Raw genomic sequence first — 24,644 nt, 5'->3', positions numbered from 1 at the left:
TTATTGTGCAATCCCCTTCAAAACTGAATTTGGGCTAGCCTGTGTGATCAAGAAAATCAATAAATACTGGGGTGCCTGGGTGACTCAGTCGGTTGGGCACCCAGCTCTTGATTTTGGCTTGGGTCATGGTCTCGGGGTGCTGGCATTGAGCCCTGCATCAGGCTCCATGCTCAGTGCAAAGTCTACTTGTCCCTCTCCCTCCCTCCCCTCACTTGCTCTCTCTCTCTCTCTCAAATAATAAATAAAATCATTTTTAAAAAAAGAAAAATTAATAAAAATTGCATAACAATTGATAATTCATATAGATATTGTGGTTGTATTTTTAAAAATCAGTTCTTATCTCTGAGAAAGCTACCTCCAAACGGACACTGGGAATGGCTCAGAGATAGTGCCGTGAAACCAAAGAAAGTAGCAGCCAAAGGAGAAATGGATTGGGCACAGATATCAGTAAAGTGCCCAAGACATGAAAAGTAACATTCTAAAGCAAATGAGAGGCCCAGAGTTACAGAGAACGAACCATGTGTCTACTAGCATTCTGAGTATTTGTTGGTGCTCTTAGTTCTGCTGCTGCCTCATCAGGGTAGAATTAATTTTCACTCCTTAGATGTACAACTTAAGAAGATGAGTGGGTTATAACAATAAGCCAATTGATCATTTAAAAAATACCTTTCATAAAAAAAAAACAAACCCAAAATGTTTACAGATGAAGTAATTTGATATCCAAAATTTCAAGATAATCAGGGTGGGACGGGTGGGTAGGGACATTAATGGAACAACACTGGCTGTAACTTGATCATTACTAAAGCAGGATAACAGCTATCTGAGGGGTCACTATTCTGGCTTCTTCACTTTGGTGTGCCTGAAGTTTTCCATCATAAATAGTAAAAAACAAAAAAACAAAACGAAACTCAGGTATGATGAGGTTCTGTTTTAGGAAATTGCCCGAGGTCACACAGGTAGTACAACACGATGACCTGATGCTAAATCTTCCACAATAGTACTCTTCCTTCTACACTAGTAACAACACGGCGAAAGCATAGAGACGTTAGACTTCACAAGGGGATGTGACATACACCATGTCATCTGAGTGGTCGGGGCAATAGACAGCTGTTTCCCCGTCCCCAGCATACCCAGTATGGCCTCCAAGGGCAGAGTGTCCTAGACAATGTGCATCTGGTTGTAAAAAACTGAATGTACCCATGGACAATGGCCAGACCATCTATAAAAATAGACCTCTGGACAGAACTTCTGGCCCAGGAAACCAGCGTCTTATCTCCAGTAACTGGCCGGGGAAGCCAGCCTGCTAGAGGTCAGATTTGTAGGACATCCGACCCTGGCCTCTAGCAAAAGTTCAGAACGCCAAACGATAATCCCTGTGACAATCAACCCGAAGTAGCTAGTAAAAACTGACCGCTCCCCAAATTTTTGTCCTGCTTCCACCTTGGGGCCAACCAAAGAAAGCCGAATGTGCTCTCCTAACCAATCACACGGGCTGCCCCACTTGTGTGAGCCCGCCCACAGCTTCCCCAGGCCACCAGCCTCCAGCCAGGGCGCAGCGAAGCCTCCCTGTTACCACCAGAGAGCTGGCCCACTCCACGGCCGCCTGTAGTCTCTGCCAAAATACGAGTGGCAGTGACTGACTCTCTTGCTATTGCAAGCTTGGGGGTGGCCTTTGCTTGTTCTCACTTGGTCTTCATTTACCCACAGTTGACTTGATTTAAAAAAAAATTAGGTATATAAACCCAGCTACTCAACATCTACCTTCGTTCCAGCGAATTCATAGGGAGAAGGAGGAAGCAAACCTCAGTATTGTCTGTGTAGTCTTTTTATATTATTCCTTGAGAACAAAAAACCGACGGCCACCCTCAGCTGTCCAGCTGAAAGGAACGAGCCAGGAGATGGGCTCGTCTCGAGGAGGCTCCAGCAATGCTAATCTCTGAACCTGAAACCAGGGTGGAGCTCGCCATTTCTACCCCCGCTCCTCACCAGTGATTCTTAGTTCATCTTTTCTCAGTCCACTCCCAAAGATATTCTCACTTTAAGGGCTTCCTCCGGGCCTGTGAAACATCTTAGCCCAGGGTGTTCCCATTTGACCGAAACAAAATAAAATATATATATAAAAAAAAAAAAATACAACTCCCTGCAAGCCCTCAGTGGGTTTGCTAAGCAGTGGTCTTCAGAAAGAAAGAGAGAGAGAAGGGGTAGGATGAGGAGAAAAGGAGAAGAGAGGAAAAAAAGTTTTTTCTGAGACTGAGAGACTACAGCTCATCTTATGACACCAAATGACACAGGACAGACTGCTGCTTTGTTTTGAGAAGTGGTCCCTTTAACGCAAGTTTCCCCAAAGAACAGGTGCTAAGTGTCGCTACAACAAACACTAGAGATTGTAAACTAAGAAATGCCTCTGTTTGGGACTGAAAACTAACCAGCACTTCCCTCAAGGGTCCAGCTGGGCAAAGGCAGCTTCTGGGGAAAAGCATGTACAAGGGTCACCAGAAGCCACACAGTAAACCCAGGGCATCGTCCTGAGGGGCATTTTAACAAAGCACAAAAATTAATTGATGGGTTGGGGAAAAGCCCTAAATCAAACAAGGGGATGCCATGAAGGGAAAAAATTGTGGTTTGGCGGGCGGCGCTGGGATTTTTAGAGAACAAAGATCCCCAAATGTTGAAGGGGAGACTGACGAGATGAAGGTAACCTCCCACACTTCCAGGGACAATGGAGGCAGGTCCTAGTCATTCACCTTTAAGATACGATTGTGAGCTGCGCAGGGAAGTGGGTGGGTCGGTGACCAACTCAGTTTGGCATTAGTAGCAAAGTAGATATAAGTCTTTAAACTTTCCAGACAGTGTTCATTCTTCCTGGGGTGACAGGGATTCTCGAGAAGTGAGGACCTTTACTGAGATGAAATGTTAACTAGATAAATATGGTTATTGGGCTCTGGCCTAAGATTGCCATCAGGATAAACTTTCAGAACTGGCTAAGAATTAATGTTAAAAAAAAATCTTAAGTACACTTATTCTCTTTGAAGTGGTTTAATTGAAAGCCCCATCTTGCTGCTCTCCTCAGGCTCATATACTCATTGTTTGGGGAGAGCCCACAGCTGCAAATTTGGAGAGACCAAACCAGAGATGTCCTCTTGAATCTCCAGAGCCACACACAACACTGGAAGGAGGTGACTGGGACTCTGTCCCCGCCTGGTGTCAGGATTAATGAGACATCAGAGATAGTACCTAAGGCAACCCCCCCCTCCAAAAATCCAGCAGTTCTCCCAGCATACAAACCATTGTGTGTATCCAGGCATCTGCTAATTGTCCATTAGGTGAACTTGAGAGGTTGAACTTTGGAGAAGTTCCAAGTCCCTCTTTGTGTCTGAGAATAGGTGGTGAGGAGCTTGGGTTCTCCCAAAAGGCAGGGCTGAGTTTAAATCCTGGCTTTACACTACTTGTTAACTGTGTGACTATAGACAAGTTACTTAACCTCTCTGTGCCTCTGTTTTCCTTCTGCATAATGGACGGAACAATAATGGTGGCACCTACTTCAGAGATTGTCAGGAGCAGAAGAGCTCATGTATGGAAAGTGCTTAGCGCATATAAAGCACTCCACAAATAATAGCTATCCTGTGTCTCTTTTCTGCCTCTTTTGATCCTTCTCTAACCATTGACGAACAGCTCATCAAGTTGGCAAATGCTCCAATCAGCCCAGGAAAAAGGAGCGGGGTGTTCCAGGGCAAGGGATGAGGGGCCCAGATTCAAACAGGTGAACGTGGCGTGGTTCCCGGTGGCAAGCAGCTTGAGTGCCAAGAGCAGCCAGCTGGGTCTGTGAGCCCCAAGTGACCCTGACCCTCAGAAAGAGCTACACGACAGTCAGCGGTCTTTTATTTACTCAAAGACAGTTACAGGTGAACTCAGCAGTTTCAGTCCCCCTTTGTGACACTCTGTTCCTGCCATCTCCCTGGCGTGTGCTGGTGTGGTTCCACAATGGAGTGGAACTGAGTCACCACCACACCCATGTCCAGCGGGATTGGGACCTTTCATCAGTTAAGTCAACGGGGCATCCTTCAGACTGACTTCTCCTCCTGTTTGGGGAGGAGGAACACAGGCAGTAGTAATAGTAAAACATTCTCCTTGAGTCAGGCATGCAGAACATTGAACCAGAGAAGAAAGACAAGAAAACAATTAGATTATAGGAAGGGGCTTTAGGGGAGGTACAAGTGGAGGCAGCCAGTCAAATGATCCCCACCTCAGTAGAAGAAATTAAGGACGTGAAAGCCCCTGGCTCAGGTGGATAGGTCCTCAAGTGTTTACTGATGCTGAATCCGAAGGTCAATGGGGTGAAGAGTCATCTTTTCCAGATAACTACTCAGAGGTCTGATCCTTGCTTGGGTCCAAGGAATCAGAGGACTGGCAGATCATACAGGTTTTGAGGATCAAAAGATAGGTCTCTTTGAACTTCTTTATTTTATAAGCATAGACAATAGGGTTCATCATGGAGTTAGCATGGGAGAGCAGAATGCCCAAGTACAGAAAAATCTGTGACACCTCACCATGAAAGTAGGTGATACAGTTGATGATGGACAAAGGCAGCCAGGACAAAGCAAACAGGAAGAGAACCAGAAACAGAGACTTGGCCGTCTTGAACTCCCGTCCATAAAATGCACCTGTCTCTTTGGAACTCGAAAAGTTCTGATTGAGTTTGTTCCGGATGATGTAGAATATGTCAAGATAGATGGCGCACATGACAATCAGGGGGATTAAAATCCAAGTGAAGAAGCTGAAGTAGACCATGTAGTCCAACCTCACGACAGAACGGAACTGGCAAGAAAGGAAGGTAGCATTTCCGTGGTACTCTGAGGTCAATTTCGTGTTCCAGCCAAACATGGGCGTCAGTCCCACCAGGAACGACACCAGCCAGCAAAGGCCCAGGGCCAACCATATTCTTCTTTGAGTGGTGATCCTCCTGTATCTGTTTGAATGGAAGAGAATGGGTGAGTTCATTTAGGAATTGCTAAAGGAAGGAGCGGGGGCGATGGGGATGGAGAGAGCGGGCATTCCAGCAAACTTCTCTGGGGGACTTTTTAAAAGAAATATGAGGGGCGCCTGGGTGGCTCAGTCGTTAAGCGGCTGCCTTCGGCTCAGGTCATGATCCCAGGGTCTTGGGATCGAGCCCCGCATCGGGCTCCCTGCTCGGTGGAAGGCCTGCTTCTCCCTCTCCCACTCCCCCTGCTTGCATTCCCTCTCTCACTGTGTCTCTCTCTGTCAAATAAATAAAATCTTTAAAAAAAAATAAAAGAAATATGATGTAGAATGTGTTAGACATATGTTGCCACTCTCATAGCTCCATTTCCAGCCCAAGAATTCTTTGGTTTGTGGAAGGTAAGAGTTTTCTATGTCTCTTGGGATCGCCTACCCAAGATGATCTTGTTTTGTTCGGCTGCAGGGCCGAAGGCCATGAGTTCGACTCTGCCTCTCCCACACCGCCCTCTACCTGTGCCCGCCCCCGTTTCTCTATTTGCTCTGGCAACCACACTTGGTGTTCGAGTCACAGGGCTGTATGGAGGCACAGAGGTCATGCTGAAGTGTTTCCAGGACCTCAAACGACTCGTCCAACGAGAGGCACCATTCCTCCTTCCGCCGTCCTTCCTGACAACATCCACACAGGCTGCAAGAAGGACACTGGGGTGCCTGGGTGGCTCAGTTGGTTGGGCAACTGCCTTCGGCTCAGGTCATGATCCTGGAGTTCCGGGATCGAGTCCCACATCGGGCTCCCTGCTCAGCGAGGAGCCTGCTTCTCCCTCTGACCCTCCCCCCTCTCATGTACTCTCTCTCATTCTCGCTCTCTCAAATAAATAAATAAATCTTTAAAAAAAAAAAAAAGAAGGACACTGATTTTGTTACGTACTGACTGTGTCCTCGGGAGACTGTATCTCAGTTACATCTCACAACAAACTGAAGCTAGTTTTACGACAATCTCCATTCCCTTACCGGTGACTGGGTGAGGGAGGATAACAGTAGTTACAGCCACCATTGAGTGAGCATAGACTGTGCGCAGGCATTTTCCTAAGAGCCTGATATGTGTGACCTATATAATTTTATGAGGAAGTGGCAATTACTGTCCCCACTTTATAGGTAAAAAAAAAAAAAAGAAACAGAGGCAACCCGGACAAGCTAGAAGTGGCAGAGGTAAAATGGAAACGACGTGAGTCTGAGTTCAGAGTATCTTAATCGCTGCAGGAAGACGAGGAACCAAACAGCAGAAGTCACTTGCCCCAGCTCAAATCTCAAGATCTGGCCTTTGAGCCTGGGCTTTTTAGTATCAAAAGCTTGTTTGCAGCTCCCTCCCCATGTCTCTTCCCCAAGAGCAGAGAGGAGGAGAGCAAGCCGATTGCCATTCAGGACACCTGGGGAATGAGATGTCTCCATTTGGCGGTCTGTTCTGTTCTGGTCTCATCACATGAAACGTTGCTACTACTTTCGGCAATGGAGAACTTTTTTTGGTCCCCTCCTCAACTTGGAAGAGGAAGCAAAACTAAAATAACTTTAAAATAACCTCCATCTGCAAAGAACAGAACCGTCCATTTATTTATCTCCTCCTATCCTTCTCTGTCTGCTCCTTATGTTATCCAGTAGGTCTCTATCATTTCTAAAACTCAAGAACATTTTTCACCAATTAAAGATGCATCAAGCTAGAGACGCTAATAAAAAAAATAGTAAATAAAGATGCATCAAGCTTTCATCCTCTTTAGCTATTCCCCAGTCCCAGCTCAGCATTGTTAAACCCCTCACACACCAAATGGGGCAAAGAAACGTAGTGCCCTCTTTCAAGATCAGAGGCCAGACTGGATGTGTTTTCAGGGAAGAAGCCCCATGTCCCAGGCACCTGCCTCACTGCCCCACTCTGCCCCCTCTTACCTGACTGTGAGTTTGACTCGCAGGTATCGGTCCACAGCAATGGCCAGCAGGGACATGATGGAAGCATGAGTGAAGATCAGCAGCAGGCAGGTCATGAAAAGGCAGTTATAAAAGTCGATGGTGATGCCCAGGCTGATGACAATGGCCAAAGGCATGACGAGCACCCCAACGGCGATGTCAGCCAGGGCCAGGGAGACAATGAAATAGAATGTGGTGGTCTGCAGGCTGGGGTTCAGCTTGACCACCCAGATGACCAGCAGGTTGCCCACTATGGCACAGAGCCCGATAACAATCTCCATGGTGATGTAGGTAACCTTGGCCAACAACAGGGCAGTGCTGCTGACAGCCATCTTGCTCTCCCCAAGCGTGCTGACGGGATCCGTGTGGCCCAGGGAGCCTAGCTCTTGCCAGGCATCTCGCTAGAGGTCCAGATGCAGCAGCAACAGTCTGAAATTCACGACTCGCTCATTCCTTCTCTTCTCTGGTGGGACACTCCCTTGGAGACCCCAGCTTTTCTTAGAGAGAGCCCATCCAGGGGCAATCACTTTCTGCCCCTTTGCGGGCCACACGTCCCTGGGCTCCCGGAAACGTGAAGGACAGTTCTATGTGGGTTGAATCTGAAAGTGCCGCTTCTCTTAGTTCCCCAGACAGACACGCTCAAGGGCCACTCGGGCTCCATCCAGATAAGCAACCCTCTTCAGGGGTGTTTCAGGAAGTGAGATGGGCCAAGAGGAAGCATAGACCAGGAACGCTCAGCAAGAAGATGGAAAGAGCAGGAGAGGGGTGTGAGTGGCATGGAGAAGGCTCAGAATTCATTTACTCGGGCACCGGATGGGAGTGTAGCGCTGCGTGGGAGAGCAGTAGAAGCACGGACTCGAATATTCTGGCTTTCTGCTAGCTTAGCAGAAAGATCCCGTGACAAGGAGGCAAATGGGAGCCACAGGGGAACAAGAACTAGATTTTGGTGGCAGCCTTAGCCAGAATTTATGGTTTCTTAGCGCATGCTACAGATTTAATGTTTGTGTCCCCCCTCCCCCCCAAAAATTTATAGGTTGAGATCTGAGCCTTAAAGTGACAGTATTAAGAGGTGGGGTCTTTGGGAGATGCCTGGGTCATGAGGATGGAGCCATCATGCATGGGATTAGTGTCTCATAAGAGACACCCCACAGAGCTCCTTCACCCCTTCTGCCATTCACGAGCCAAGGAGCTGGCTCTCGCCAGACTCCAAATCTGCTGGCACCTTGATCGTGGGCTTCCCAGCCTCCAGAACTGAGAATTTCTGTGACTTATAAGCCACCCAGTCTTTGGTATTCTGTTACAGTAGCCTGAACAGACTAATACAGTGCAAAGCAGCAAGACCTGAGAATTGAGTGGCATGAGTTGACTCCTGGCCAGGCACAGCTGGGACCCAGCTTTTGCCTCAAAGATCCTTTGCCAAAGGAACAAGCTAAGATCCCCTGCTTAGAAGGGCAAAAAAACACAGCACCTCCCATAAGCACATCTGCTGACTCGACATTTCCCCTCGTCGACCCCGCACACCCACTGGAGGTCTCACATGCCCTCACCCCAGCAACCATCCAGTGACAAACCTCTTTGAGGGACAACAGGACAACAGGATGATTGGCCAGGCAGAAAGGAGAGAAAGGGCCACGGTTGCACATCATCACATGGCATACCCTCCCACCCCCACCCGCAGGGAGAGAGGAACCACACTGCTTTCCTGGAAGTTGCTCACCTAGTCTGCAACTTCTGGAAACCAGACACTTACAAGCAATTATGATTTAAGGTCCATGGAGTTCAGATGCGTCTCAGTCCTGCCCAAAGGGGTGATTTAAAGGAAGGGGTGGGTGGACCTGAGCCCGCACCGTGGATTGAAGGGTTTATAATATTTGCCTTAAACACCAACCTATGTACAGCCAAAACTAAAATTCAGCGCTATCAACAGTGCTGTTCACATCCTCGCCAGGGCCCTGGTGAGATGCCTCAGGCTGCCACTTCCATGTCACCCTCTGCTCCCCCACCCTCATCCCCAGTTGGCCCAAGCCTGAATCCCTTGCTCATGCCTTCTAGACTTGCCACTTCTCCCTGGGTGAACCCCCCCAAGACATGAAGGGGCAGCGCTCCCCAACTGCATCTCCGCCACCCCGGCGTTTTCCAGTGTTACCTATGCCCACACCCCTGCGCCCTGGGAGCTTGAGAAGTTTTGTCAGCCTTCAGCGTGGCTTCTCGTAAAGTTTCTACTGCAACTGCTTTCTTTATCTCTGCTTCAGAGAAGGAAGTCACAACCATTTCTAGGAGGCTGCGTGCTACCAAAAGAAGTCGCCCTAAAGCAACCGTTGAACCTTGATGACCCGCTGTAAAAAAAAAAAAAAAATGTACCCTCCCTGCCAGCCCCTTGCCACCGGGTAGCACCCAAATAGCCCTATGTGAGAGAGAGACTGTCTGGTGTAGGGACGAGTCGTATTGCCCGGTTGGGGCGAATGGACAGCAATGGAGTGGTTTCCTTAGGGGCTTGGCTGCCCCAGGTCTGCCTCACAGCCTTGCTCCGCATTTGAGAGCTGGTCAGATGACGGGCAGCTCCCGCACTTAGAGAGAGAGATGGGGGCCTCTGTGTGGTTATGGGACAGAAGCTGGGTGAGAGGTAAGGTGGCTGAGGCCAGGAAAGAGCCTGAGCCATGGATCCAGGCACAGGAAGTGGACCGAGGCATTGGGGAACAATTGGACAGCTGGAGCTAGAAACCTGACTGGTGAGCTTGCAGATTCTTCCCCCTGTCGTCCTCCTTTAGGACACTGGTGAGTTCTTTTGGAACCAGCCCATCTGGGCTGGGTTAGAGACACCAAGGAGAAGGCTTTGTGACCCAGCACCAGTGACAAGAACAGTGTGGTGGGCGCAGGATAGCATGTGAGAGAATAATCCAGGGGGAGAAGAAGAGGCAGGGGCCACACTTGGGACACCTGACCTACTCACCTCTTCCCACCTGGGAATTCTCTGGAAATTTCCTCTCCGTGAACAAGACAGGCCTGAGCCCATCCCTGCTCAGGGAAGTGATTGGAGGGGTGAGGAGAGAGGTTTCTACAGTTACTTAGCATTTTGGCCTAGGATTGGGCCCTGAGCCAACTTTTCCCTCCAGATAGAGCACCAGAAGGCAGCCTGGAAAAGGAGACAGAGAGGCCAGGGCAGACGGTCATCTTGCTTACCCACCCCCCCACACACACACACACATGAGTAGCCACAGCTGCTCTTGGGTAACTTCCCTCATCTCTCACAGAGAGACCACCTCAGCCCCCCCTGCCGAGCCATTCCCAATGCAAGTGCCCTCACAGCCTCTGCATAGCCCTCAGGATCAAGTCCAGCCTCCCTGGAATGGCATATGAGACTGTTCGAGGGGGGGGGTCTCCCAGCTTCTGCAGCCTCCTGGTGCCTGGATCTCCCCCTCCCCCCTGAAACCGCAAGCACCACTATGCTTTCGCTTCCTTTCCCCTGTGCACCCGGCTCAGAAAGCCCTTCTCCCCGTGCCCACCTAGAACACAAGCACTTTTCCTTCAAGACTGTTCTCAAACAGGACCCCGAAGAGAACTTCCCAGACATCCCCTCCCCATGCTGTTTATAAGCCCCCTCCCCTGTTATCTCGCAAGCTTCTGAAACGTAGGGACCTCCTACAACCTGGAAAAAAGTTTATTTCATTTCTAGCCCCACCACATTGCCTGGCAGATGGCGGTGCTCAAGTATATTTTTGCTAAATGAATGACTAGGAAAGCACCTCAGTGACCCAGAGGGCATCAGCTTGGCACTGGGTATAGAATACCACTGGATGTTAACAGCTGGGACCTGTTAAGTACGTTCCTTTATACCATCTAGAGTGCTGAGCATTTTACTTTCATGGTCTTATTCAACGTTCTATGATGAAATAGATACTATAATCACTGCGGAGCAAACTAAGGCTCAGAGAGGTGATGTAATTTGCCCCGAGTGGCACAGCTAGGAAGTGGCAGAGCCCGCATTCAATCCCAGGCTCCTGGCTTCAGTAAATGAATGGACAAGCGAACAACCATGGGCAGCTTTCACAAGTACAAGGCGTCCCTGGACTTGATGTTGCCATATTATCAACTGGACGTCCTAACCCCACACCTGGAAAAGGAAGTGGTGACCAGGACCGTGGAAGAGAGCACAAGTGCCATGTAGGTGTGGCACCTGCTCTGAATTACAAAGACGTGGAGAAACCAGCAGGCCACTTGGTGGGGCCCCATGGGGAGCTCTGGGGCAGAAAGAAAATCTTTCATTGGACCAGAGTGCTAAAACTATTTTTTTAATAATAAAATAAATTATAAGGGAGACGTGGCTCAGGGAATTTCCCTCTCTAAGAGAAGGGCTGTGTCTGTTTCGGTTTTACTAGAAGAACCTGGACTCCACAGAGGAGGCAAGGACCAGGGAGGACCCATCAAGCTGAACCACAGGAAAAGCATCTGGAGTCCTGGGGGGAAAGCCCTCGCCTATCCCAAACCCTGGCCTGACACACCTGGACACAGCTCAGCCACAGGGAGGCAACCTTTCCCTTGGGGTTCTGCTTGATGTCGCAACAGGCTGGCCAGAGAGCTGTTCAGCTGCTCCTTTGCAGCTTCTCAGACAAGCCCGAAAATCTCCAGCAACCATCCTGCACCAACAGCAAGATGCTATGTGGGCAGGAGCCCGGGGCCGGGGGGGGGGGGGGGGGGGGGGGAACCTTTGGAGACTTAGAACGGGTCTAGGCAGCTGCTGAGACAGGATGTCGGACAGGCGGGAGGTGGTGGCTTCTGCCTGGGGCTGGCTCAGACTGCCTGTGCAGTTGCACAAAATCAGCTTGTTCACTTCCTCTGGGCCCCATCACCACTTCCCCAAAACCTTATTATATGTTTACAGAGCTTCATGCTTGCTAGGCAGCAGCAGAGGCTTAGAAAGGACGAGATGGCCAAGAAGGTGGCCTCTCCCGGCGCCCCTCCTTTCCCTGCTTTCAGTCAGTCCGCAAGGAGGAGGCTAGGCCCTCCAGAAGCCTTCCTCCAGGGGCTGATCTGGAGCCACTGTCCCCAGGGGGCTTCCTACTAGGGCCCCGGTGACTCGGTGACTCAAGCCACATGGGTTTGGCCAAGGAGCCAGGGACTCCTGAGGCCAAAGCCTGAGTTCGGGAGACTCACTCAGAACCAGTGCAAGGGGGAAGGGAGAGTTCAAGGTTCCTTCACTCAGAGCCACAGGAAATCCTGCTCAGCAAAGGGGAACTCCTTGGTTAAACGCCCTACCCGCCAGACGCCCACCGACACCACAAGGGTTAGAAGGCCTCCAGGCCCTAATGGAGAGTCCAGAGAAGCGTTCAGTTAGCTCTAAACTTTTTTCCAGGTTGTAGGTACCCAGGAAGCAAGGAGATGTTCAAGCTACAAGAGTCTTAGCGGGGTGGGGGCTTCCTGGCACCAGCTTCAAGGGCCTTAAAGGCTTATTCCGGAGCCTCTGCTGGGGCTCTATGCTCAGCAGTGACCACCAGGTGGCAGCACATTCCCACAGCTGCTCAGGACGCAGGCGGAGGAAAAAACAGAAGCCGGGAGCCCTTGGTGGCACCCCCTTCCAGCGCTGCTTCGCCAGCGAGCTCAGATGGGGCAGAACATGACGGGATTGAGAACTGAGGGCAAGGGAGACAAGGACAGGTTGCCAGCTGCCCAAGTTCAAGCCGATCCCATGGCATATTTCTGGGCAGCGCTAAATTCAGTCCTCTTGACTCAGGAAGGTTGAGAAGCTGCTCCTACTTTCAGACTTGTGAGTATCTGCGTTTTTCTTTAGAGTGTGTGAAGCCGCTCACACGCTCCAGTTCACTCAATTAACCAAGCCACCCCGCGAGGCCCGTATTATTCATCTCGGCTCACAGCAGAAGAAACTGAGGCCCAGAGGTTGGAGGGGTCTGCTCAAGGCCAGAGGCAATGCGGGGAGGGGAGCCCACCACTGGCTTCCTCACTTCAGGGGAGGACAGGGAAGACCGGAAGAGGGCTTGCCACGTGAGGTCCCACTGGGGTGTTTAGCTGCCCCAGGGCCCTGGTGCCTCCCTCGGCACCTGCCAAGCTCTGCCCAGGCCTCTCCCTTCCGCGGGCAGTCTTGCTGGCCTGTGCTGGCCAGCCTCCCACCTTTCAGAGCCTGTGATTTCTCAAAACACCTTGCATGTCTTCACAACTCAGCGCCAGGCCTCTAATCACCCAGGCTGGTTGGGTGTCTCCCCAAATCCCAAAGCGGGGCAGGCCTCCGAAGCCCACTGTAGATCCTGGTGTCAACCCGCACAGCTTTTATCTAAACCCCAGAAGGTGCAGGAACGAACGAACTCTGGACAGGACAACCGCTGATCCTAAATGTTTACAGCGGGGCCATATCTTGCCCCCCCACCCCGTTTTTCCAACCTTCTACCTAACCCATGTGATGACACTCCATAATGAACTGGGAGCGTAGCGGGAGATTCGTAACCTCTCTCTTCCGCTGCCGTGTGTGTCTTCCCCTCCGACACCTGCCTTTGAGAGAGCACCAACCGTCTCGTAGGTAGGTATTGTTAGATCCATTCCACAGATGAGGGAACAGGCGTGGTGACAAATGAGTGACTTACTCTCGGCCTACACAGCCAGTAAATGACACAGCTGGGGCCCAGACCCAAGCCTAGCCGGGCTTCAAAGCCCCAGCTCTTCCCAGTGCACCCCACGAGAACAGTTGCATAGCAATTATGCCGAAACCCAGTTTGTCATTGGAGGCAGACCCTCTTCAGGGCCCTACTGGGTACGTCTTGTGTGCCGGGTGGGGCGAGCTATTCGGGGCAGTGCGTTATCTTGTCAGTTGTCTGTTCCCCAGGGCAGCTGAAGATGGTGGTGGTTTGCGGCCCATGGCGGGCAGCCGGCTCACCCCTGCGTTCTCTGTGTGCGCTCCTTCATCTAGTCGGTGATCAGACAGCGGCAGACTGTATCACTTCAGTTCCTTGCGAAATGCCTTCCCAGATAAACCTGACCCTCTCTGCTTTTTATTAAAGGTAAATATAGAAAGCTGTCATAGGAAGTACGTCTCAGCATTTCATCACGACTGAGGAGAATGATCTGTTGCCATGTTCCTTATAGAAAGTTTCTTGGGATAAATTTCACTGAGGAGTTTAGGGCTAGCGATGAGGTTGTTTTTCTTAATAAACCAGCCTGCTTTGTGTCACTGCTTAGTGGGAGGCTTTGTGTAATCCAGCTTTGCCAGGGCAGCGAAGAGGCTTGGAGCTGGGGTTCTGTCTCAGTAGCCATGCTTTGCGTAGGCTTTCCAGGGCATCTTCAGGCTCCATGTCATCCCTGGGCTCCCGGGGTGTGAGCGACTCCGTCATGCCCTATTCTTTTTTTTTTTTTTAAAGATTTTATTTATTTATTTGAGAGAGAGAATGAGAGATAGCACGAGAGGGGAGAGGGTCAGAGGGAGAAGCAGACCCCCAGCTGAGCAGGGAGCCCGATGTGGGACTCGATCCCGGGACTCCAGGATCATGACCTGAGCCAAAGGCAGTCGCCTAACCAACTGAGCCACCCAGGCGCCCCCGTCATGCCCTATTCTTTTACTGGGAGCGATCTCCCATCCTTTTTGGAAGTAGGCAAGGTGTAATAAATACGTACAAGTAACATGAGAAGGAGTGCGAGCATTTATTCTGAAGGCAGGTCCGCAAGGTGATTATTCCAGACTGTTATACAAAGATTCTTGTCAGTCCCTCCCTGACTTTGGGGTGAGGTTCTTTTCCTCAACAAGTGGTCCGCAGTCTTATCTTTTTTTTAAGATTTATTTATTTGAGAGAGAGAGAGGGCAAGAGAGAGAGCACGGGGTGGGGGGCGGACAGAGGGAGAGGGAGAGGCAGGCTCCCTGCTGAGCAGGGACCGCCCCCCTGATGCGGGGCTCGATCCCAGGACCCTGAGATCATGACCTGAGCTGAAGGCAGACACTTAACCGACTGAGCCACCCAGGTGTCCCCACAATCGTATTTTGGATGATCACTTTGGGCAAAAGAAAAAAAAATGATGAGACAGAAAATGCCCCCTGGGGGGCGCCTGGGTGGCTCAGTTGGTTAAGCGACTGCCTTCGGCTCAGGTCATGATCCTGGAGTCCCTGGATCGAGTCCCGCATCGGGCTCCCTGCTCGGCAGGGAGTCTGCTGCTCCCTCTGGCCCTCCCCCCTCTCATGTGCTCTCTGTCTCTCTCATTCTCTCTGTCTCAAATAAATAAATAAAATCTTTAAAAAAAAAAAAAATGCCCCCTGGGGTTAACTGCGCTCTCTGAGGAGAGCTTTCGGGACGCGGCTTGGAGAACCACTGTCGAGCACGCACTACCGCGTCGTAAACACTCCCCTAGGAATGGTGCCGTATAGGGCATAATATTATTACTCCCCCAGGTAGACTTTATTTCTATTTATGTACACCTGCCTACTTCCACAAAGGCTTGAAGTCACTAGCAGACTGAGTTAATAGCTTCCACCTCTGCACACCCACGTCAGCTGACAAGTTCCTCCCGTTGAGGACTTACTACACTGTTTGTAGGTATTTATTGACGTGACCGCTTCTCCCAGGAGCTAGTAAAGTCCTTAAGTAAACTCCATAAGAAATTATGCCTGATTCATCTTCAGATCTCCCGCCCACTCCCTTTGTCTCCGAAGTCCCAAGAGCTTAAAATAGTAGCCAGCACAAAGGGGACCTGAGATAAATTCTCACCGGGTGCATGAAGTGGTGTTCTCAGGGCCTGGCAGCTCCTCGCCCCGTGAGAGCCCTGACCACACCTCTCAACGTCCAACCAGGAATCAGGAGGCCCCCAGGGAGACCTCTTGCTCAGTAAAAATGGTTTTTTGCATCTAACTTCAATCTCAAACCAGTTCAGACAGTGACCAGTTTGGGCCTCGGGAAAGGGACCCTCGGAGAGACTGTCTGATGTTTTCATCACATTTCGCGGTTTCAGCATCTGTACATGCGACAGCCCATGGCCTTCATCTCTGTGGTGTATCTAAACGTGCCTCACACACACACACACACACACACACACACACACACACGCACACTCACACACGTACTGGCCATCGTCTTACTCTGCTCATTTCCACTTCACAGTCAGAGCCAGTTTATCCACACCTTACTCTTCACCACTCTATCTGCAGGACCTCAAACCACCTCTGGCCCTGGCTGGCCAATTCAGTCTGACACACGATGGCACGGGACTCACAAAGTCCGGGGTCTTGCCCCAGGTCACTGTGCTCCGTTGCGGGGGAGGTGGGGGGTGGGGGTTGTTCCAGGATGCAGGATTTGGGGAGGGACGGAGCACTGGAGGAAACCGATGCCCAGAGTGGCTAGTTCAAGGTCAGACCTGGAGAAGCGGCCAGGTTTCTTCCCTAGCGGAAATGGTTAGGAGTTCCTGTTTCTTCAGGGCTGATTCTCTGAGTCTCCTGATGGAGGGGCACTCTCCCTGTTCTATTTTGCCGGCTCTTTGGTCACCCCCTGTCCGTATCTCTCTGAACAGCCTGGGACCCCTCGAACCAAGCCCACAGTTGCTGCGCCTGACCCCTGACAGTCTGCCCGTCGGTCCTTGCTCATGGGTGAATAGTGGGTTCAGCCGCGGCCAGACACCTCTTCGTGCAGGGGGAGGCCCGCTCCCCTGCACTCTGACCCACGTGCTTCAGGGGAGAAGTCACCTTTAGGTCCAGCCATGGGCTTCAAAACAAACCCGTCTTTCTTGTTTTAAATTGTTTCTACGTGGAAGATGTTGGACAAATTGTTTATTCTCCGTGTCTTCATTGCCCCTTTGATCGATGACAAAGATACCAGAGTGAAGCCCCAGTGAAGTGACTCTAGGCACAGCAGGTGTCAGAGGCTGGTGCATGGTGCACGGTGTGTCAGGGCCCTGGTGGGGGGGCACGCTTCACCGTCAGGGTCCCTCCAGCTCCAGGCCAAGTGCTCCACTCAGGAGGTGCCCCATAAATACTGAATTAAAGGAAAATCATTCCACACCTACCATCCCTCCCCAAACCACGAGATACAGGCTTGCTAGGAATCTATTAAAGACGTGCCCCCAGATCCTGTTTTCTCCAGCGCTGCCTCTCAGTCTCTCACCCAAGGGACTCTTTTCTGTTCCAATCTCCCCCAACGTGCTCCTGGCTTCAGAATTGGGAAGTGTCCAAAGGAGACTTGGGGGGGGCGATAATGCCTCCCTTTCCCATCTTCGAGCTTGCCAGGAAGGGCCTTGTTGGCCCCATTCTGACTGGTTTGTCTACATTGGGGGTGGCACCTGCTTGCCCAGGAAAGCGTCCACAGGCCTGCTCGGTGGGCTCACCAAGTGCCACCCATGAGTCCACGGGGGCCGGGAAAGGGCAGCCTGCCAGCTCACTGGCCCCTAGAAGCCACTTGGGCCCCCAGCCTCCTGCTGGTGAAGCCCTTCCAGTGCGGGGTCGGGGGGAACCTCAAGAGCCAGATTATCCTGAACAATAACCATAGTGTCCATATCTCGCGTGCCATTCATTCTGGAGGGCCTGGCAGATCACCCGGCACTCTTCGCCCACTATGAAGGGGCCCCCCTCCTGCGCACGGTGTGAGGGTTGCTGAATACCCAGCCGACTCCTGCCAAAACAGCTGCATGGCAAACATCCGGGGCCATGGGAGGCCCATGATTTAATTTGCATTACATTTATTTGTATTTGCTCTAGACCTTAAACGCCAAACATCATCTAATCTTTCATTAACCCTGCAATCTTTCCTGATTTCGAAGGAACAAAGAAATAGAATTGGTTCTTGGTCGAGGTTCAGCCTCGGGGCCAGGCTGTGGAGCCAGCCTGCAGCCGCTCCCAGCCTCCAAGATAGCATCTCTTTCTGTCTTCGTCCCTCCAAGATGAGTCAACTGGCCTGCGCTGGCCCTTCCCGGAGGAGAGCTGGACCTTGCTTCAGTGACCATGACTTCAGCCGGGACAACAGGACTCTGGGTCACTGCGAGACAATCCAGCCAGCGCTCCTTCCCTCCCCCAGCCCCCACCCTGCCCAGGGCCCATGACTAGGGCTTTTTGTGTTATCCTGCACTTGGCACCCTCCCCGTTTCCTGCCAATAATGCTGGCTGTTGTTTCTGAGCAAATGGAACAAATGACCACCGTGAACTCCGTGCAGTCTAGAAACTGGAAACATCTGCAGGGAGGCAAGGGCAGCCACCGGCTGGGGCAGGGCCGCGGGGAAGCAGCAGGAGAGGCCGTGGGAGGAAGATGCGCGAACTCCAGGGAGGAAGGCAGAGGGCACAGTCGCATCCGAGCAGGGCAAACAGGCGGCGGGGCCCTGGGGTCAGGCCCGAGGACTGCTGCCGGCCTCCCGGCTCCTCTTCGCTTTTCCTTGCAGGAGATTAACTCCGCTGTGTTGTGACCAAGTGAAGAGCGCGTGTGCGTGCCCTTTCGTGCATACCATCTTACACGTGGAATTCTATGTTCGAGCGGAAGTGGATCTTAGAAAACGATGGGCCCAACTCCCCGTTTCACAGGTGACAGCAAAGGCCCTCAGAGGGAAGACCTAGAGTGAGTTAGAAGCAAAGTCTAAACTCGGATCTGGCACAGAGGGGTGCCTGGGTGGCTCAGTCTGCTGAGCATCCGACTCTTGGTTAGGGCTCAGGTCATGATCTCAGGGTGGTGAGTTCGAGCCCCGCGTCGGGCTATGAGCTCAGTGGGGAGTCGGCTTGAGATTCTCTCTCCCTCTGCCCCTCCCCCCACTCTCACGCGCGCGCATGCACGCTCTCTCTCAAATCAATCAATCTTAAAAAAATAAAAAATAAAAAATACAGTGGTACCTGGCACCACCACTCACTGCAGGGGTGTGTGTAGTGGGGGGGGGGGTGCGCATGCACACACACACACACACACACTCTACCGTGTCACCTCCCTTCAAGTCAAGTTGTTGAGGAAGGAAGGGGAAAAATAACAAGTGTCCATTGCCTACTGTGTGCCAGGAGCCAGGCTGGGGGCCGGCCCGAGCAGCGGCGCAGGCATGGGGACAAGCCCTCCCGCTGGCGGCCATGGGCCCCGCACCACGCTAACGGCTCTGTCCCGGGCTCTCCCTCCATCCTTGCGGTGGTCATGTCACAGAGCCTATCGTTTCCATCACAGCTGCTTGGGGCGGGTAGGGAAAGCTGACATTTCGAAAGGGTAAGGAGCTGGCCCGGGCCCTGCTCTCGAACGGGGGAGCCTGCTCCTGCCTCAGCAGCCCGTTCCGGCCCCCGGCAACCCTGGTGGGGGTTTTGCAACTCTCCACGGATGACGGACAGGTTGAGCGTCTAGAATTGTGAACTCGACAGAGAGATGGCCCCCGGGTCCGCGCGTCCCCTATAGAGGGAATCTCCAGAGTGGAGGCCTAGTTCTTGACCCAGACTCTAACCTGGAAAGGCCTTTCTGAGCATCACATGGAGACTGGCCCAGGGGACGTAGCCTGGCTCTTCCCACCTGATTTCCCAGGGGCTGCAGAATCAGGAGTTCCCCCCGCTCCCGGTAAGGACTGAGCCTGGGTTCCTCTGTGTCTGGGAGAGGAATCATCAGTTTCCCAAATTGTTACATGCTTGTCCTCAGCCCTGCTTCTTTGATGGAGGAAGGAGTCACCAGCTGAGCGGTGTTTTCGGGTCCTGGCTGCAGGGCCAGCCCAAGAGGTGGGGAGAGGGCAGGGGCTGTGTGTTCCCTGGTGGGAGCGGGGGTGCTGTCATTCTCCTCCCAGCAGACGACAAGGAAGGTGCTCCCCGGGAGAAACCGTGGCTTGCACCAGAGGCAATGGGCCCATTCTCAGGGCCGCTGCTGCTGGGCTCCATGGCTGCCACCTGAGCTGCCCGGCCATGGGTCTGGAAGCTGGAGGAAGCCAGGGGCAACAGCCACGGAGCTCAGGGGACTCTGTGCAGGGATGTGCCTCCCAGGCGGCCCCCAGAAGTCCCCCGTGCCAGCAGCAAAGCTCCCCTCCGCTATGGCGGGGGTGCTGGGGCTGGGACTGTCAGTATGACTCATCCACGACATAATCTGAGGATGCTGGTGGTACAGCCGGCCGGACACGCTCCCCCGGAACTCTGCAAGCCAGGAGGCACAGGAGGGGTGATCCCCGCAGACTGCAAGGGTGCACTGCTCTGGTCAGCACAGCCCGGCCCAGGAAGGGCCACCCCCAGTGGGATCAGCAGGGTGATGCCCAGGTTCAGGGCATTCGTACCCATCTACGTGGCCCTGGGGAGTCCTGGATGGGCAGGTTCCACGTGACCCCTGCTGGGTGACTGCTCTGGGTGCACCCCCTACCCCAGTACTTGAGCCTTAAGCCAGGAGTCCTGTGATAGTCCGTCCTGCCGTGGCAACCCCCCACCCCCACAATTCTCCCCCGCCCCGGGGCGTGTCCCTGCCCTGCACAGCCAGCCCCCTCCCCTCCCAGGACCCTGCACGCGTCACCGTCACTGGGGTTCCAGTGGGCCTGGGCAGGAAGCTGCTCTCAGGGCCTCTGAGGGAGGAGAGCAAGGGGGAAGGCCAAGAGGAAATCACAAAGATCAGTTTAAAAATAACCCTCCTCCGTGTCAGCCATGAGGAGGAGCTTGGGGAGGAGCCAGGTTCTGATGGTGGTGGCTCAGGGCAGCCTCAGAAAGGCCCAAAAGTGAATTGGCAGAGGCCCATCCGGGAGCACACCCCATGTCCTTATCAGCCTTAGCAAGCCACCGCCAAGCCCTGTCTTCGCAGAGACTTCCGGCCAGCCAGCATCTGTTTCCTCTCCTATATTTAAACAACCAGGTTAGTGAACTTGGGAGAGCGTTTCTGCCCAGGGGGGAGAGCACAGCCCCCTGCAGAGCACACAGGGCAGAGGATGATGCTGAGGCCTTGGGGCCTGTGACTCGCTCCTCCTCAGCGTCCGCTGGATGAGCGGGGCCCAGAGTTTGGCGAGTGGCTGGGGAGGTCTGCCCCGATGGCTTTCTGGGCGCAAGCAGGTGTGATGCCTTCCAGCCCCACATGGAGGGAAGGGGACCCCCAGCAAAGCCAGAGATCCAAGAAATAACGCCTACTTCACAACCTTGGCCCTGAGCTTCCAGGTGCGACCCCTTCACCCTGCCGGTCTTGGGATATATTCAGGCCTCTGGGCTACTTTTAGGCACTATTTCCACCTCTGTGTAAACAGAGCTGTTTGTTTAGAGGAAGGGGCATGGCTTCTACCAGGAACCTTCTTCTGGTTCTGCTGGCTGGCTCCTCAGTTCCAGGCTATTGTGGTCTCATCTTGCTGCACACAAACACGCACACACACACACACACAGCACTAGCCTCATGAAACACTTAGTGAGGGGAGGGGCATCCCAGGAATCCTCTAGAAAATATCTCCTCGTGGCAGAAAGTGCCAACACTGAGCAACCTAACCATCCACATCCCCCGTCTTAGGCTGCCTAGAAATAGAGGCTGGGCTTCCCATTTGTCTTCCTGTCCTAAACATGGAGAACTCCAGCTGGTTGAATGCTGTATATCCTGGAACCGGCCCCACGGTGAGCGTTTCTGAATTTCAGCCCACAAAAACACAGGCTGGAGTCATACCTAGATTCAAAACCCTAGCTCTAGCCCGAAGGCTGTGAAAGTCTGGGCAAGCTATTTTATTTTCTTAGAACCTGTTTCCATGTTTGTGAAAGAAGACCGAAATTGGTTAATAGAAGCCGTTGCAAAGAGTTGCCAAGGGGAGTCAATGAGATGATATTTATAAACATCTGGCACCTTGCCCAGCAGCAGCTGTGGGTCCTTAGCAGCTTGATGAACTTTCTACCGCTGTGTCAATTACCCATTTATGTTTGGTTTGTGTTCCCCTCCATACTTCCTATCCAAAAATTCAGTTTCTTATTAAATCAGGGCTCCACTCGGCCCTGGCTCCATATTTATTCCCCTCGGGACAATAGCAAATACTGGATGAGCAGCTGTTATGCTAGGCAGACCCGACCTTCGTGAGGCAGGTATCATTATTACCCCTATTTTATAGACTGTGGCTAAGTGACTTGCCCAAGATTATAGAGGCAGTAAATGGTAGAGCCAGGATTCGGACACAGGCAATCTGGCTCCGAAGCCACCATTTTGAACCTCTTTGCTATACCTGCAGGCACTGTTCAGTGGGCCTCAGGTACCCCTACTGGGGACTTTTCCTGAAACTCAGACAGACTTGCATGATCCTTGCTTCTCTAGAATCTGGTTTTCCATCAACCACACTGAATGATAGCTACCACTGACTCAGCACCTACCTGGTTTATGCCAGACATTTTGCATACATTATCGCTAAACTAAGATTTCTCAACCTCAGCTCTATTAACATTTTGGACCAGATAATTCTTTGCTCTGGGGGCACTATCTATGCATTGTAGGATGTTTAGAAGCATCCTTGGCCTTTCCCACTAAATGCCAGTAGCACCTCTCACCCCCAAGTCATGACGATCATAAATGTCTCCAGGTATCACCAGATGTTCCCGGGGAGGGGTTGGGGGAAGGGAGCAAAATCCCTCCTGGTTGAGAACTCCTGCTCTAAATGAGAACTCTCAAGTTCAGAGAGGTTAAACGATTTTCTCAAGGTCACAAGGATGGCAGGCAGCAGAGACATGATCTGAACCAATGTCTGCTGATACCAAGACCAAGTATTTGTCACTGTATCATGCCCTCTCCTGGTTCTAAATAAGGAAGGTGTGAACTTGGCACCGAAATCTATTTGCCCAGAAGCAACAGCATCAATATACTCTGACTCCCCGCCCCCGCCAAGAATGCTCAGATTCTGAACTTACAGCCTCGAGCTGCTACTTTGCTGAGCAGAATCCAGATCTTGGATTTTTGGAGCTAAATCAACTGAGACCCAGGCCACTCTGCTGAGCCTAGGAATTCAAGCTCTCCTTTACCATCCTGTGTCCCCTAAGTGGGCCACGCTGCTTGGCTTGGGCATCCACTGTACCGGTCAGTTCTTCTGGAACCATGGGAGGGCTGAGGTCTTGGGACATAAGGGAAGCTCTTTCAGTTGCTTGTCTTGGGCTACCGTCCAGAAAAATGGCAGGGGCCAGAATCACAACTCCAACTTCTGCCTGAGTTTCATCTCCTTTTTGGTTCCGAATCAATTTGTTAAAATCTTGACGTAAATGCACTGAATTTGCAAATGACACCACTTCCTGGGACACAGAAAGATGTGTCATTGAAGACAGACTGCCATCTACATCAGTACAAAGTTGCATGCAGGAACACTAATTCACAGCAGAGTTGAAACTACCCCGCGCTTAGGTTTCTTCCATCAGCTCTCTTCTCTAGCTTTTCCCTCCTCTTTGCTGGACCCTGCTGTGCACAGACACAGTTACTCACCACTGTCAGTATGCTGTGTGTTAGGAAACTGGAGCCACTTTCCACGTGGCCTCCTTCATGCACAGGCAAAACAACAACAACTAGAAGTAAGTTCTTCAGGGAACTAAAAAAGCCACCACGAAGAGTAGGTTCATTGCCAGAGCCTGCTTGCTTTCCTTTATGAGGGAAATGATAGCTAGCAGCAGCTGCTCCCCATGCTAGCGAGATCCAGAAGCCTCGGCGACCGCAGTAACTGTGTGGTCAGCGGCTGCCCCCTCACTGTCCCCCGGGAGCCCCCCATAGTGTTCCTCCTGACTAGAGCCATCACAGAAGAATTTTCAGCATGAGATCCTAAAATCAACCATCTCCCAACAAGTCGGTAGGAAGATGGTGGCAAAAGGGTAAGAGTCGATCTCAGTCTCCAGTGCGGAATTTGAAAGCTTAGGCCTTCTACTTTAAGACTCTCATTTGTCACCACCTTAACAGAAGAGGAGGACCGTTGGTGATAAAGACACAGGAACTGGGGCGTCTGGGTGGCTCAGGTGGTGAAGGAGCCGACTCTTGATTTCGGCTGAGGTCGTGATCTCGGGGTCGTGGGATGGAGCTCAGTGTCGGGCTCCGTGCTCAGCGTGGAGTCTGCTTAAGACTCTCTCCCTCTCTTTCTGCTCCTCCCTACCCCCTCTCAAATACATAAATAAATCTTAAAAAATAAAAAAAGACATAAGAACTTACCCAGAAGGGCTTGTCAGTTATAACTAAGGGACTGTTTGGGGCTCAAGCCATGCATTTTTCAAACAGATCTTAAAACAGTGTCTTTCAAGCTACAGGTATCAACCTAGTAGTGAATTATGAAATCAACTTAGTAGATCGTGATCAGAGTATATTTCCAATTGAATGGAACGAAATGAAATGGACATTTCAGATGATGTTGCACATGGCAAGACTAATTTTGTTTCAGGTATAGGTTTCAGTGTATGGTGGGTAGCACTCTAAAATTAATTCCCTTTGTTTTACACCCTTTTGAAGCATATAATAAACATGCAGTAAACTTCACATATTTAAAGTGCACAATTCGATGAATTTTCACATATGTATACATGTGTGAAACCATCACCACAATCAAAATAACATATCCAGGGTGCCTGGCTGGCTCAGTCAGTAGAGCATCTCAGGGTCATGAGTTTGGGCACCACGTTGGGTATAGATATTACTTAAAAATAAATAATTAAATCCCCCCTTAAAAAACATATTGTTTAAAAAAAAGAATGTATCTCTGTCCCCCAAACTTCCTTCATACTTTTTGTAATCTCTTCCCCCCCTCTACCCACTAACTACTGATTTGCCTTCTGTCATTATAATTTGTACTTTCTAGAATAGTGTAGAAAAGGGGTCGTACAGTAAGTGCACACTCTTTTTTATCTGGCT

At 51.6% G+C, this 24,644-nt stretch overlaps 1 protein-coding gene across 1 annotated transcript in view; it reads right to left on the bottom strand.

Moving 5' to 3' along the window:
- The window catches only part of LOC118019004 (transmembrane domain-containing protein TMIGD3-like), a 16,160-nt gene extending 7,837 nt beyond the window's left edge, over positions 1 to 8,323 (bottom strand). The window contains 1 exon segment of the mRNA XM_035017771.1: positions 6,913 to 8,323. Within this exon segment, the coding sequence (XP_034873662.1) occupies positions 6,913 to 7,262 (350 nt within the window). The 5' untranslated portion in view covers positions 7,263 to 8,323.
- Positions 8,324 to 24,644: the final 16,321 nt, after the last annotated feature.

Source organism: Mirounga leonina, unplaced genomic scaffold (assembly GCF_011800145.1).
Source record: "Mirounga leonina isolate KUSES-001 unplaced genomic scaffold, KU_Mleo_1.0 Mir_173, whole genome shotgun sequence".
Lineage (NCBI taxonomy): Eukaryota > Metazoa > Chordata > Mammalia > Carnivora > Phocidae > Mirounga > Mirounga leonina.
Note: the sequence above shows the minus strand (reverse complement) of the source record. Positions and strands in the feature narration are given on the sequence as shown.